General features: G+C 47.5%; 1 protein-coding gene across 2 annotated transcripts; it reads left to right on the top strand.

Moving 5' to 3' along the window:
* Positions 1–116: 116 nt before the first annotated feature.
* Positions 117–15,565, top strand: LOC124010095. 2 transcript variants are annotated; one of them, XM_046322437.1, is made up of 9 exons: positions 117–414; positions 727–862; positions 1,034–1,346; positions 1,438–1,666; positions 1,813–1,886; positions 2,004–2,167; positions 2,301–2,452; positions 14,499–14,590; positions 14,755–15,565. In XM_046322437.1, exons 1-9 carry the CDS (start codon positions 339–341, stop codon positions 14,968–14,970), a joined length of 1,452 nt encoding a protein of 483 aa, XP_046178393.1. In that variant the 5' UTR covers positions 117–338; the 3' UTR covers positions 14,971–15,565. The 2 variants fall into 2 exon arrangements, with proteins under 2 accessions (XP_046178393.1, XP_046178392.1); XM_046322436.1 differs by having other exon boundaries at positions 1,813–2,167.
* The last annotated feature ends 15 nt before the right edge of the window (positions 15,566–15,580 follow it).

The raw sequence follows: 15,580 nt of genomic DNA, 5'->3' as shown, positions 1-15,580 counted from the left end.
ATTTCAAAATATGCAATTTCGTTGCTTTAAAAAATGTATAGGTTGTCTATAGATTAGCCTACTTGTTTTAAGCTTTTACCTTGCATATTTCATTATCCTGCTTAAAAAGTCCAGAGCAAGCGTATTACAATAATTATAGCCTAAAACCCTCACCAAGAAAGCATGACGCTATCTGTACTATTGTGAGCCAACCTAGCGCACCTGTGCGTTCCATTGGGTGTTACGCACCCCAAGTGGCGTTACGTCGGCTAGGGTTAGTGAAAAACCGCAACACATGGCTTACAGTAGAGTAGTACAATAACAAATCAATAGACATTTGTTATTGAGAGAACTGGGATATGAGTGGTCGCGAGCGCAGTGGAAACCGAACCTGGTCGTTGGATTCGGACCTTGACTCGCGTACGTCCCAGACAGGTATGGAAACAATGATTTGGAGCTCACTCAGTCGTGGTGGGACTCGCACGGGTACCTAGGCTACAGCTTTGGAAGTTATGCTTTTCTTTGAATAAGAAAGCTTTGATTAAAGTTGACGTCACTAAACCATGTCAAACTGGTAAAGTAGCCTACATTCGATATTGCTTGTCATTTTTTTTAATAGGGACACCTGTGATGGGGACAATTTTTTTGCTGTGCTGCAATAACTGCTACAAAACCACTGAATAAAGGTAATAAAGTGATTGACAAATAGTTTTTACTACTGTAGTATTTCTGCCTTCCTATACCAAGTGGGCAGTTCGTCAGGGGCTCTTGAGGAGGACAAGGAGGTCGCCTCGCAAGCTGTACTGTTCTTCATCAATGGTTCGAGGAGAGGTGCAGTGCACCTGTGCTCGAGTATAGCCGAGATACTGCGCGAGAATCAACGGTGAGAACCATAGGCCTGTTGTATCAAACAAATTCCCACTGTCACATGTCTGATTCACAGCAGTTTTCAGCTGCCTCCTCCATGAGAAAGTTAACCATTTACTGTTTCGGTTGAGTTTGTCTGACCTTTGCTTAACTCTGCTGTGTGTGTGTGCCTCCTCTCATATCTTAGTCTGCACAGGACCGTAGAGGTCCAAAGGGCCCGAATAGAGGAGCTGATGTGCTCTCTGTCCACTGCTCCGGCTGCTCCCGTGGGTCCCTCAGATTCCAACAGATCCCAGACCAACTCCACCTCTCCCTTCTCCTGCCTCCCCTCCGTCTCTCTCGCCGCCTCCTCCCCCTACCTCCCCTCTCCCCCAGCCAGTGTCTCCCCCAGTGTGTCCTCCTTATACAGTTCTGGGAGGGGCAGCCTGTGCTCTAACACCACACCCCCCTGCCTCCCTCCTCTGGTCCCCCTTCACAACCTCACCCCTCAGAGGAGACAGGTATGTATGACATACATGACCTCTCTCACAAGTCAACACTCACGTAAAGGTATACACACAAACAACTCCACCCTCTCTCTCTGTGTGTCAGACAGCAGTTCTGCCCTGTGTGAAAGAGTGTGAGAAGGAGGATCTGGGAGAAAAGGAGAGGAGAGGAAAGGAAGGCAGGAGAGGAGATGAGAGGGTGAAGAAGAGAGGGGGAGAAAGGAGACAAGAAGACAACAGTCTTACTCTACCCTCTGTAGAAGAAGCTCTGGGATCACAACCCTTACCCATCATGCCTCACTCCTCCCATAGTGACAGCATTCCCAGAGAAAGAGGTGTAAATTGTTTTACATAATGAAGCAGTGCTTTGCATTGGAAGGTCTGTTTTATTCATAGCAATTATGACCAAGGAGAATGTGAAGCTTCAGTCTGTCTTTGCTGTGTGCTCACCATGTCAGGACATTGTGTGTGTTTGTTTCAGTCAGGAGGAGGGAGAAGGGCAACCTGTCGTCTGAGCAGGGTGGACAGACATCGGACCGAAAACACACGCTGAAGGCTGGACCTCATTATCATACTTCACAATGGACACATGAGGATGTCACAGCCTTTATGATGAGCTGTTTTTGTGGTAGTTTGTTTTTGGTCATTGATATTGTTGTTGTTTGTGAGCAGAAAAGAGAGAATGTCCTAAGGAGAAGTGCCTCATGTGGACCTCTGAGGGGAGAGATGGAGGAGACAAAAGGGGAGGAGACGTGGTGTCTGGCCCCAGACTATCCTGACTCCTCGTCCACAGTCCAAGCAGCAGGAGGGCTGGAACCCAGGGCATTAACCACCAGGTTCACTTCTATCCTTGCTTTAGTTTCTCTTCTGTGTATTACCATATTATACTGTATTAATGACTCATTTCACAATCATTGTGATTTAAAGAACTTAACTGTGTGTCCGTTCGTGCATGTATGTGCATATCAGGAAGAAGCACCGCCTGTGTGTGAATGACCGTGTAGTGCTGGAGGGGAGGAGGAAAGGAGAGGAGAGGAGAAGAGGAGCTGTGAGGTTCATCGGACCACTGGAAAACACTGAGTCTACAGACATCTATATAGGAGTGGAATTGGACACAGCCAGTGAGTTAGTGTGTGTGTTTATGGTGTGTGTGAATATCTGGCATTCTCATCACCATGACAAATGTGACAGTAACACCAAAGATACTGGTAAATAAGGCCTGGATTCGATCAGATCGAGCATTAACCAGCATTGGTGGACATCGCATAGCAGATGTTTTGGCGGTGTTGGAGGTGTAACTGTGGTATGAGCTGACATATAGGTGACGGCTGCTCTTTTCTGTACCAAACACCCCCTTATTATCCCTACTGTGTTAGTTCAAAACAGTGCTAGAAATGTTAGGCTCTATCGATGTTAGAAATAATTATTCTCAAATATCAAACCATTGATGGTTAGGCTAATGCATGTTAGGCTAATGCGTGTTTTCATGCACCCTAGACCCACTGCAATTTGCCTCGATAGATCCACAGACGATGCAATCGCCATCGCACTGCACACTGCCTTTTCCCATCTGGACAAGAGGAATACCTATGTAAGAAAGTTGTTCATTGACTGTAGCTCAGCATTCAACACCATAGTACCCTCCAAGCTCATCATTAAGCTCGGGCCCTAGGTCTGAACCCCGCCCTGTGAAAATGAGTCCTGGACTTCCTGACGGGGCCTCCCCCAGGTGGTGAAGGTACATAAACAACACCTCCAGTATACTGATCTTCAACACGGGGGCCCTATAACGGTGCGTGCCCAGCCTCTCATGTGCTCCCATGACTGCGTGGCCATGCACGCCTCCAACTCAATCATCAAGTTTACAGACGACACAACAGTGGTAGGCCTGATTACCATCAACGACGAGAGCCTACAGGAAGGAGTTGAGGGCCCTGGCAGAGTGGTGCCAGGAAAATAACCTCTCCCTCAATGTCAACAAAATGAAGGAGCTGATGGTGGACCCCCGGAGACAGCAGAGGGAGCATAACCCCATCCACATTGACGGGGCTGCAGTGGAGAAGGTTGAAAGCTTCAGGTTCCTGGGCGTACACCACTGACAATCTGAAATGGTCCACCCACATAGACAGCGTGGACAAGAAGGCTCAACAGTGCCTCTTCATCCTAAGGAGGCTGAAGAAATTGGACTTGGCCCCAAAGACCCTCAAACTTTTACAGATGCACCATTGAGAGCATCCTGTCGTGCTGTATCACCGCCTGGTACGGCAACTGCACCGTCCACAACCACAGGTTCTCCCGGGGGTAGCGCGGTCTGCCCAATGCAATCCCCGGTGCACACTGCCTGCCCTCCAGGACACATACAGCACCCGGTGTCACAGGAAGGACAAAAAGATCATCAAAGACCTCAGCCACCTGAGCCATAGCCTGTTCACACCGATATCATCCAGAAGGCGAGGTCAGTACAGGTGCATCAAAGTTGGTACAAGAGAGAATCTGTTTTTCAATTTATCTCAAGGCCATCCTACTGTTCAATAGCCATCACTAGCCGGCCTCCACCCAGTACACTGCCCTGAACTTAGCCACTGTCACGAGCCAGCTGGCAATCTGGCTCAACCCTGCACCTTAGAGACTGCTGCCCTATTATCTATATCCACAGAAAATCTAGCCCCAAATCGACAAAACCTGAAAGGCCACTCAGCAAGGAAGAAGCCACTGCTCCAAAACATCCATAAAAAAAGCCAGACTACGGTTTGCAACTGCACATGTGGACAAAGATGATATTTTTTTGGAGAAATGTCCTCTGTTCTGTTGAAACAAAAAATACAACTGTTTGGCCATAATGACCCATCGTTATGTTTGGAGGAAAAAGAGAGGCTTGCAAGCCGAAGAACACCATCCCAACCGTGAAGCATGGGGGTGGCAACATCATGTTGTGGGGGTGATTTGCTGCAGGAGGGACTGGTGCACTTCACAAAATAGATGGCATCATGATGCAGGACAATTGTGGATATATTGAAGCAACATCTCAAGACATCAGTCAGGAAGTTAAAGCTTGGTCGCAAATGGGTCTTCCAAATGGACAATGACTCCAAGCATACTTCCAAAGGACAACAAAGTTAAGGTATTGGAGTGGCCATCACAAAGCCCTGACCTCAATCCTATAGAAAATGTGTGGGCAGAACTGAAAATGCGTGCGAGCAAGGAGGCCTACAAACCTGACTCTGTTACACCAGCTCTGTCAGGAGGAATGGGCCAAAATTCACCCAACTTATTGTGGGAAGCTTGTGGAAGGCTACCCAAAACGTTTGACCCAAGTGAAACAATTTAAAGGCAATGCTACCAAATACTAATTGAGTGTATGTAAACGTCTGACCCACTGGGAATGTGATGAAAGAAATAAAAGATGAAATAATTCATAATTTCAAATATTATTCTGACATTTCACATTATTAAAATAATGGTGATCCCAAATGACCTAAGACAGGGAATTTTTTTCTAGGATTAAATGTCAGGAATTGTGAAAAACTGAGTTTAAATGTATTTGGCTACGGTGTAGGTAAATCATTTTCTGGAATTTTCCAAGCTGTGTAAAGGCACAGTCAACTGTAAATTTCTGACCCACTGGAATTGCGATACAGTGAATGCATCTGTCTGTAAACAATTGTTGGAAAAATTACTTGTCCTAACCGACTTGCCAAAACTATAGTTTGTTAACAAGACATTTGTTGAGTTGTTGAAAAAGGAGTATTAATGACTCCAACCGACTTCAACTGTATATGCACACACACACACACACACACACTCTGACATCGCTCGTCCTATATTTCTTAATGACCTTTTATTTTTAGATTTGTGGGTATTGATGTGTATTGTTAGATACTACTGCACTGTTGGAGCTAGGAACACAAGCAATTCGTTAAACCCGCAATAACATCTGCTAAATATGTTTATACGACCAATAACATTTGGATGGTGTGATTTATCCGTCAAGTTGGAGTGTTTGAACTTGTAATGAGACTGTATGAACTTCTAATGCAGTTGTTTGGGATTTGTCAGATTATAGCCGCGTGGGGTTTGGTGGCATTCCAACGGCAGTATCCGTGATAACGCAACGAGCCGCTTGTGGGTTTGACAGCTCTAACGCAGTTCTACCACCACACACAGCCAAAACAACGCTATGTGGATGTAAAAATTCTCAATCTGATTGAACCTAACCCAAGATTTATCATTGGGGTCATTTCCGATGGGAGCAAATGAAGCATGGTGGGCAGAGCCAAGCACAAGTGAGATCCTATTGGTGCATTTTTAGCAATGATTTGCATATTTCCATTAGGCGTTCCGCCTACTCTGAAGTGTGAGTGTGCAATAACTCAATTCACCCTTGCACTCCTAAAACAGCGCAATTTAAAAAAACTTTGGCAAAGGGTTAAGTCTATAAAACTTTGCTCTCAGTTCTTAACAGATTCTCGTTTTGTAAACAGAAAACTGTATTGAGATTGTGCTAATTTTTATCATCGATGAAACATTCAATGTCGGTCAAGTTTCATCTCCTCCCACTTCGCGCCACTGGACTTCCTCTCATCACCATATTTGGTGTTGAGTGGGGCTTCTAAACAGATGCTTCAGATGTATGCCCCTTGTGATGTGGCTCTAGCCTTTTAGGGGCCCACCACCACGCGGGAAAAACAAGTCAGTTCGTCAAATTTTCTGCCCCGGTCAACTATAAGTGCTGTTATTGTGAAGTGGAAACATCTAGGAGCAACAAAGGCTCAGCCGCAAAGTATTAGGCCACACAAGCTAACAGAACGTGACTGCTGAAGTGTGTAAAGTGTCGGTTCTCGGCTGCAACACTCACTACAGAGTTAAAAACTGCCTCTGGAAGCAACGTCAGCACAATAACTGTTTGTCAGGAGCATCCTAAAATAGGTTTCCATGGCCTAGCAGCTGCACACAAGACTGAGATCACAATGCCAAACGTCGGCTGGAGTGGTGTAAAACTCACGCCATTGGACTCTGGAGCAGTGGAAACGCGTTCTCTGGAGTGATCAATCACGCTTCACCATCTGGCTGTCCGACGGACAAATCTGGGTTTGGCGGATGCCATGAGAACACTACCTGTCCCAATGCATAATGAATGGCACTGGAGGAGATGGCTGCATTTTTACGGTCCCCTAACCAATTGTGCTAATGTGTTTTTTTTGGGGGCCGAAAATAGCTTCTAGATATCAGGCCAGCGATTATTCACCCCGTACTGGAGGAATATGTTTTCTTTAACAAGTCGGACACAAGGATTTACATAAGACGCCTGACAAGGCCCTAATCCCCATCATTCGCAAGAGAAAGAGACAGAGATATTGGGGATGGAGGTCTGGGTGTCTTGTAAGGGTACGACAGCCAGTGGGTAATCTCCCTTTACCATCGGTCCTATTAGCCAACGTACAATCAATGGATAATAAAATAGACAAACTATGATCACGTATATCCTACCAACGGGACATTAAAAACGGGAATATCTTATGTTTCACCGAGTTGTGGCTGAACAACGACATGAATAACATACAGCTGGTGGGTTTCATCCGCACTGAGCTAAAGGGTAGAGCAAGGTTTTGCTCACCGTATCTCATGATTTCATGCTATTTACTACCACAACCCGATGCTTGCACTACCGGCTTGTTAAATGTTCAACCAGAAGGAAACAACTCTAGACCACCTTTCTCGCCCTCTATTTGGCAAATCTGACCATAAGTCTATCCTCCTGATTCCAGTGATAAAAAGTGGTCAGACGAGGCAGATGCTAAGCTACCAGACTGTTTTGCTATCACAGACTGGAATAAGTTCTGGGATTCTTCCAATGGCATTGAGGAGTACACCACATCAGTCACTGGCTTCATTAATAACAACATCGATGACGTCGTCCCCACAGTGACCATACGTACATAACCCAATCAGAAGCAGCAACATCCGACTGAGCACCAGAGCGTGACTCCAACCCGGAAGCTTGTAAGATATTCCGCGATGCCCTCCGACGAACCATCAAATGGGCAAAACGTCAATACAGGACTAAGACTGAATCTTACTACACTGGCTGCGATGATCGTCGGATGTGGCAGGGCTTGCAAACTACAACAGCCTACATTTACATTTTACATTTAAGTCATTTAGCAGACGCTCTTATCCAGAGCGACTTACAAATTGGTGCATTCACCTTAAGACATCCAGTGGAACAGTCACTTTACAATGGTGGTCCTTCTGTAGCTCAGTTGGTAGAGCATGGCGCTTGTAAAGCCAGGGTGGTGGGTTCGATCCCCGGGACCACCCATGCGTAGAATGTATGCACACATGACTGTAAGTCGCTTTGGATAAAAGTGTCTGCTAAATGGCATATATTATTATTATATTACAGTAGTTCATCTAAATCTTAAAGGGGGGGGTGAGAGGGATTACTTATCCTATCCTAGGTATTCCTTAAAGAGGTGGGGTTTCAGGTGTCTCCGGAAGGTGGTGATTGACTCCGCTGTCCTGGCATCGTGAGGGAGTTTGTTCCACCATTGGGGGGCCAGAGCAGCGAACAGTTTTGACTGGGCTGAGCGGGAGCTGTACTTCCTCAGTGGTAGGGAGGCGAGCAGGCCAGAGGTGGATGAACGCAGTGCCCTTGTTTGGGTGTAGGGCCTGATCAGAGCCTGGAGGTACTGAGGTGCCGTTCCCCTCACAGCTCCGTAGGCAAGCACCATGGTCTTGTAGCGGATGCGAGCTTCAACTGGAAGCCAGTGGAGAGAGCGGAGGAGCGGGGTGACGTGAGAGAACTTGGGAAGGTTGAACACCAGACGGGCTGCGGCGTTCTGGATGAGTTGTAGGGGTTTAATGGCACAGGCAGGGAGCCCAGCCAACAGCGAGTTGCAGTAATCCAGACGGGAGATGACAAGTGCCTGGATTAGGACCTGCGCCGCTTCCTGTGTGAGGCAGGGTCGTACTCTGCGGATGTTGTAGAGCATGAACCTACAGGAACGGGCCACCGTCTTGATGTTAGTTGAGAACGACAGGGCGTTGTCCAGGATCACGCCAAGGTTCTTAGCGCTCTGGGAGGAGGACACAATGGAGTTGTCAACCGTGATGGCGAGATCATGGAACGGGCAGTCCTTCCCCGGGAGGAAGAGCAGCTCCGTCTTGCCGAGGTTCAGCTTGAGGTGGTGATCCGTCATCCACACTGATATGTCTGCCAGACATGCAGAGATGCGATTCGCCACCTGGTCATCAGAAGGGGGATAGGAGAAGATTAATTGTGTGTCGTCTGCATAGCAATGATAGGAGAGACCATATGAGGTTATGACAGAGCCAAGTGACTTGGTGTATAGCGAGAATAGGAGAGGGCCTAGAACAGAGCCCTGGGGGACACCAGTGGTGAGAGCGCGTGGTGAGGAGACAGATTCTCGCCACGCCACCTGGTAGGAGTGACCTGTCAGGTAGGACGCAATCCAAGCGTGGGCCGCGCCGGAGATGCCCAACTCGGAGAGGGTGGAGAGGAGGATCTGAGGTTCACAGTATCGAAGGCAGCCGATAGATCTAGAAGGATGAGAGCAGAGGAGAGAGAGTTAGCTTTAGCAGTGCGGAGCGCCTCCGTGATACAGAGGAGAGCAGTCTCAGTTGAATGACTAGTCTTGAAACCTGACTGATTTGGATCAAGAAGGTCATTCAGAGAGAGATAGCGGGAGAGCTGGCCAAGGACGGCACGTTCAAGAGTTTTGGAGAGAAAAGAAAGAAGGGATACTGGTCTGTAGTTGTTGACATCGGAGGGATCGAGTGTAGGTTTTTTCAGAAGGGGTGCAACTCTCGCTCTCTTGAAGACGGAAGGGACGTAGCCAGCGGTCAGGGATGAGTTGATGAGCGAGGTGAGGTAAGGGAGAAGGTCTCCGGAAATGGTCTGGAGAAGAGGAGGGGATAGGGTCAAGCGGGCAGGTTGTTGGGCGGCCGGCCGTCACAAGACGCGAGATTTCATCTGGAGAGAGAGGGGAGAAAGAGGTCAGAGCACAGGGTAGGGCAGTGTGAGCAGAACCAGCGGTGTCGTTTGACTTGGCAAACGAGGATCGGATGTCGTCGACCTTCTTTTCAAAATGGTTGACGAAGTCATCTGCAGAGAGGGAGGAGGGGGGAGGATTCAGGAGGGAGGAGAAGGTGGCAAAGAGCTTTCTAGGGTTAGAGGCAGATGCTTGGAATTTAGAGTGGTAGAAAGTGGCTTTAGCAGCAGAGACAGAGGAGGAAAATGTAGAGAGGAGGGAGTGAAAGGATGCCAGGTCCGCAGGGAGGCGAGTTTTCCTCCATTTCCGCTCGGCTGCCCGGAGCCCTGTTCTGTGAGCTCGCAATGAGTCATCGAGCCACGGAGCGGGAGGGGAGGACCGAGCCGGCCTGGAGGATAGGGGACATAGAGAGTCAAAGGATGCAGAGAGTGAGGAGAGGAGTGTTGAGGAGGCAGAATCAGGAGATAGGTTGGAGAAGGTTTGAGCAGAGGGAAGAGATGATAGGATGGAAGAGGAGAGAGTAGCGGGGGAGAGAGAGCGAAGGTTGGGACGGCGCGATACCATCCGAGTAGGGGCAGTGTGGGAGGTGTTGGATGAGAGCGAGAGGGATAAGGATACAAGGTAGTGGTCGGAGACTTGGAGGGAAGTTGCAATGAGGTTAGTGGGAGAACAGCATCTAGTAAAGATGAGGTCGAGCGTATTGCCTGCCTTGTGAGTAGGGGGGGAAGGTGAGAGGGTGAGGTCAAAAGAGGAGAGGAGTGGAAAGAAGGAGGCAGAGAGGAATGAGTCAAAGGTAGACGTGGGGAGGTTAAAGTCGCCCAGAACTGTGAGAGGTGAGCCGTCCTCAGGAAAGGAGCTTATCAAGGCATCAAGCTCATTGATGAACTCTCCGAGGGAACCTGGAGGGCGATAAATGATAAGGATGTTAAGCTTGAAAGGGCTGGTAACTGTGACAGCATGGAATTCAAAGGAGGCGATAGACCGATGGGTAAGGGGAGAAAAAGAGAATGACCACTTGGGAGAGATGAGGATCCCGGTGCCACCACCCCGCTGACCAGGAGCTCTCGGGGTGTGCGAGAACACGTGGGCGGACGAAGAGAGAGCAGTAGGAGTAGCAGTGTTGTCTGTGGTGATCCATGTTTCCGTCAGTGCCAAGAAGTCGAGGGACTGGAGGGAGGCATAGGCTGAGATGAACTCTGCTTTGTTGGCCGCAGATCGGCAGTTCCAGAGGCTACCGGAGACCTGGAACTCCACGTGGGTCGTGCGCGCTGGGACCACCAGATTAGGGTGGCCGCGGCCACGCGGTGTGGAGCGTTTGTATGGTCTGTGCAGAGAGGAGAGAACAGGGATAGACAGACATAGTTGACAGGCTACAGATGAGGCTACGCTAATGCAAAGGAGATTGGAATGACAAGTGGACTACACGTCTCGAATGTTCAGAAAGTTAAGCTTACGTAGCAAGAATCTTATTGACTAAAATGATTAAAATGATACAGTACTGCTGAAGTAGGCTAGCTGGCAGTGGGTGCGTTGTTGACACTACACTAATCAAGTCGTTCCGTTGAGTGTAATAGTTTCGACAGTGCTGCTATTCAGGGGCTAGCTGGCTAGCTAGCAGTGTTGTTTACGTTACATTGCGTTAAAAGAACGACAATAGCTGGCTAGCTAACCTAGAAAGTCGCTCTAGACTACACAATTATCTTTGATACAAAGACTGCTATGTAGCTAGCTATGTAGCTATCTACGATCAAACAAATCAAACCGTTGTACTGTAATGAAATGAAATGAAAATGTGATACTACCTGTGAATGCGACCGGGTTGTTGAGTTCTATTCAGAAGACGTTGGCTAGCTGTTGAGTCCCAGCAGAGTCTCCTACGTTAAGGACGACAAATAGCTGGCTAGGTAACCTCGGTAAATTAAGATAATCACTCTAAGACTACACACTCTAAACTACACAATTATCTTGGATACGAAGACAGCAAAGACAGCTATGTAGCTAGCTAACACTACACTAATCAAGTCGTTCAGTTGAGTGTAATAGTTCTACAGTGCAGCTAATCGGTGGACGTTAGCTAGCTGGCTAGCTGGCTAGCTGCTGGGCAGAGCAGTGAAGACTACGTTAGGACGGCGAAATACGATAATTACGCAATTATCTTTGATACAAAGATGGCTATGTAGCTAGCTAAGAAGAAATTGCTAAGATTAGACAAATCAAACCGTTGTGCTATAATGAAATGTAATGAAATATAATGAAAAAGTTATACTACCTGCGGAGCGAAGTGCCGATGCGACCGCTCGCTCCAACCCGGAAGCAGTCTCAAAAATGGAAGCGCAGCCACAAGCTGCCCAGTAACACGAGTCTACCAGATGAGCTAAATTACTTCTGTGTACGCTTTGAGGCAAGTAACACTGAAACATGCATGAGAGCATCAGCTGTTTTTGACGACTGATATCAAGCTCTCCACAGCCGATGTAAGACCTTTAAAACAGGTCAACATTCACAAGGCCGCAGGGCCAGATGGATTACCAGCATGCGTTGACCAACTGGCAAGTGTCTTCTCTGACATTTTCAACCTGTCCCTGACTGAGTCTGTAATACCAACATGTTTCAAGCAGACCACCATAGTCCCTGTGCCCAAGAACACTAAGGTAACCTACCTAAATGACTACCGACTCGTAGCACTCACGTCTGTAGCCATGAAGTGCTCTGAAAAGCTGGTCATGGCTCACATCAACACCATAATCCCAGAAAACCTAGACGCACCCAATTTGCATACCAACTCAACAGATCCACAGATGATGCAATCTCTATTTCACTCAACACTGCCCTTTCCCACCTGGACAAAACGAACACCTATGTGAGAATGCTATTCATTGACTACAGCTCAACGTTTAACACCATCGTGCTCTCAAACCTCATCACTAAGCTAAGGACTAAACACTTCCCTCTGCAACTGGATCCTGGACTTACTGATGGGCCGCCCCTAAGGTGGTAAGGGTAGGTAACAACACATCCGCCACACTGATCCTCAACACGGGGGGCCCTTCGGCTGTGTGCTCACTCCCCTCCTGCACTCCCTGTCCACTCATGACTGCATGGCCAGGCACGACCCCAGCACTCAAGTTTCCCGATGACACAACAGTGGTAGGCCTGATCACCGACAACAATGAGACAGCCTATAGGGGAGGGAGGAGGTCAGAGACCTGGCCGTGTGGTGCAAGGACAACAACCTCTCCCTCAAAGTGATCAAGACAATGGAGATGACTGTGGACTACAGGAAAAGAAGGACTGAGCACGCCCCCTTTCTCATCAATGGGGCTGTAGTGGAGTAGGTTGAGAGCTTCAAGTTCCTTGGTGTCCACATCACCAACAAACTATCATTGTCCAAACACACCAAGACAGTCATAAAGAGGGCACGACAAAACCTATTCCCCCAGTACATCACTGGGGCCAAGCTTCTTGCCATCCAAGATCTCTATGCCAGGCGGTATCAGAGGAATGTCCTAAAAATTGTCAGACTTCAGCCACCCTAGTCACAGACTACTACCCAGACTATTTGCATTGCCCCCCCCCATTCTTACACTACTGCTACTCTTTGTTTATTATCTATGTATAGTCACTAACTCTACCTACATATTACCTCAATTACCTCGACTAACCAGTGCCCCCTGTATATAGCCTCCACATTGACTCTGTACCTGTACCCCCTGTATATAGCCTCCACATGGACTCTGTTCCCTGGTACCCCCTGTATATAGCCTCCACATTGACTCTGTTCCCTGGTATCCCCTGTATATAGCCTCCACATTGACTCTGTTCCCTGGTACCCCCTGTATATAACCTCCACATTGACTCTGTTCCCTGGTACCCCCTGTATATAGCCTCCACATTGACTCTGTTCCCTGGTACCCCCTGTATATAGCCTCCACATTGACTCTGTTCCCTGGTACCCCCTGTATATAGCCTCCACATTGACTCTGTTCCCTGGTACCCCCTGTATATAGCCTCCACATTGACTCTGTTCCCTGGTACCCCCTGTATATAGCCTCCAGATTGACTCTGTTCCCTGGTACCCCCTGCATAAAGCCTCACTATTGTTTTACTGCTGCTGTTGAATTATTTGATACTTTTATTTTCTACTTACCACTTATTTTTCTTAAAGCTGCATTGTTAGTTAAGGGCTTGTAAGTAAGCATTTCACTATAAGGTCTACGTACTCGGCGCATGTAACAAATAAATAAAATAAATGTAAAAACTGGTGGAGTAATAATGGTCTGGGGGCTGTTTTTCGTGGTTCGGACTAGGCCCCTTAGTTGCAGTGAAGGGGAATCTTAACGCTACAGCATGCAATAACATTCTAGATGATTCTTTGGCAACAGTTCGGGAAGGCCCTTTCCCGTTTCAGCATGACAATGCCCATGTGCACAAAGTGAGGTCCATACAGAAATGGTTTGTAGATCGGTGGTGGAAGAACTTAACTGGTCTGCACAGAGCCCTGACCTCAACCCCATCGAACAGCTTTGGGATTAATTAGAACCCCGACTGCAAGCCAGGCTTAATCGCCCAACCTCACTAATGCTCTTGTGACTGAATGGAAGCAAGTCCCCGCAGAAATGTTCCAACATCTAGTTGAAAACCTTCCCAGAAGAGTGGAGGCTGTTATAGCAACAAAGTTGGGACCAACTCTATATTAATGCCCATTATTTTGGAATGAGCTGTTCGATGAGCAGGTGTCCACATGCTTTTGGTCATGTAGTGTATCAGAGTGAGTGAGAGTGACTAACAAATTCAATGGGGGTCCTTTGGAGTTCAGGGCCCCTGGGAACATGCCCTGCATGCCTGGTCGGTATTCGGCTATGATTACAAGTTTAGATAGCTGGCTAGATTAATGTACCAATCTAAAAATTGTCAGCTGACATGGCGAGTGACTTTGTGACTGACATAAGAAAAAGATTGCTGATGCACAAACACATATTGAACTTGCACCTTATGTGTTCTACAATTTTAACTCTCAACAGGGATTCTAATTTTTAAAATAAAACGTATATTTATTACTTTGGGGGCCCCCTAGCTGCCCGGGGCCCTAAGCGACCGCTTATGTTGCTTATTCCTGGAGCCAGCCCTGGTAACACCTCTTCCTATTCAACTTTAGGTGGAGAAAATGAAGGCAGTCTCCATGGTAACAGGTACTTCAGGTGTAAGCCCAACCATGGAACATTCACCACCATCACGGGGATCAGAAAGGTGAGCGTTCACCACACACAATATGTAGAAAGGCTGGTAGTTAATTAGTTGATTAATTAATGACTAAACTACTAGCAGGCCTACATTAATAGAACAAGTGATAGTAATAATGTAACTGTCACTACAGTAATAGTGATATTATGTAATATTTCTCCCCACCACAGCTCTCTCGATCATCAATCTCCAAGTCTAGAAGCTCCAAACCTCCAGAGGAGGGTGACTCTAGTGACTCTGGGCCGGGGAGCTCTGCAGTGGCAATAGGGAGGAGCAGGAACGGGCTCAGAAGGACCTGGAACCAGATGGACATTAGAGCTCAGGTCCATTCAGAGCTAGGAGGACCCAGAGATAAGACTACCGTGGAGAACCCTGGACTGAACTGACATTACACCATCACTTACCCCTGGACTGACACTCCTCTCCTAATCCCTCAATCCACAACCTTACATTTTCCCCTTTCTCTCCTGACGAGTTTATACTCACTAGACAACATGCTGAAGAAGCCTTCTTCAATCTTCCAGCATGTAACTATAGAGAGAGAGGACTTGTTTTAGTATGGGCAGCACCATTGAGGACTTCAACTGGGTGGCACCTCCTATGGGTTAAGGAAGGATCACATAATTCCATCCAGGTCATCAGGAGGAATCAGCCAATGAATTAAACTAGTGAGGAAACATTCCTTAACTCCAGGTGGCAGTAAATCGCCAACCTTTGCTTTTTACCTGTTCAAACAACACACTCTAGGTGGCAGTATGCACCCTTTTTGCCATCTCGTAGATGAAAGTTGACTAGTTCAAAATGGAGATGCTCACAGATGCCATAATGGAACGATGCAAAGTTATCCAAGTATATGGTTGTAACTGACCTCCCAGCCTTTTGACAAATGGCATCTGTCTGCCATGCTTTCATCAGGTGTAACTGACCAATCCAAGTCTTGGATCAGGAAAAACTTTACTAGATGAACGTGTGTTGTCTGTGGGAGACATTATGCGC

Source organism: Oncorhynchus gorbuscha, linkage group LG22, assembly GCF_021184085.1.
Source record: "Oncorhynchus gorbuscha isolate QuinsamMale2020 ecotype Even-year linkage group LG22, OgorEven_v1.0, whole genome shotgun sequence".
NCBI classification, from domain to species: Eukaryota; Metazoa; Chordata; class Actinopteri; order Salmoniformes; family Salmonidae; genus Oncorhynchus; species Oncorhynchus gorbuscha.
Note: the sequence above shows the minus strand (reverse complement) of the source record. Positions and strands in the feature narration are given on the sequence as shown.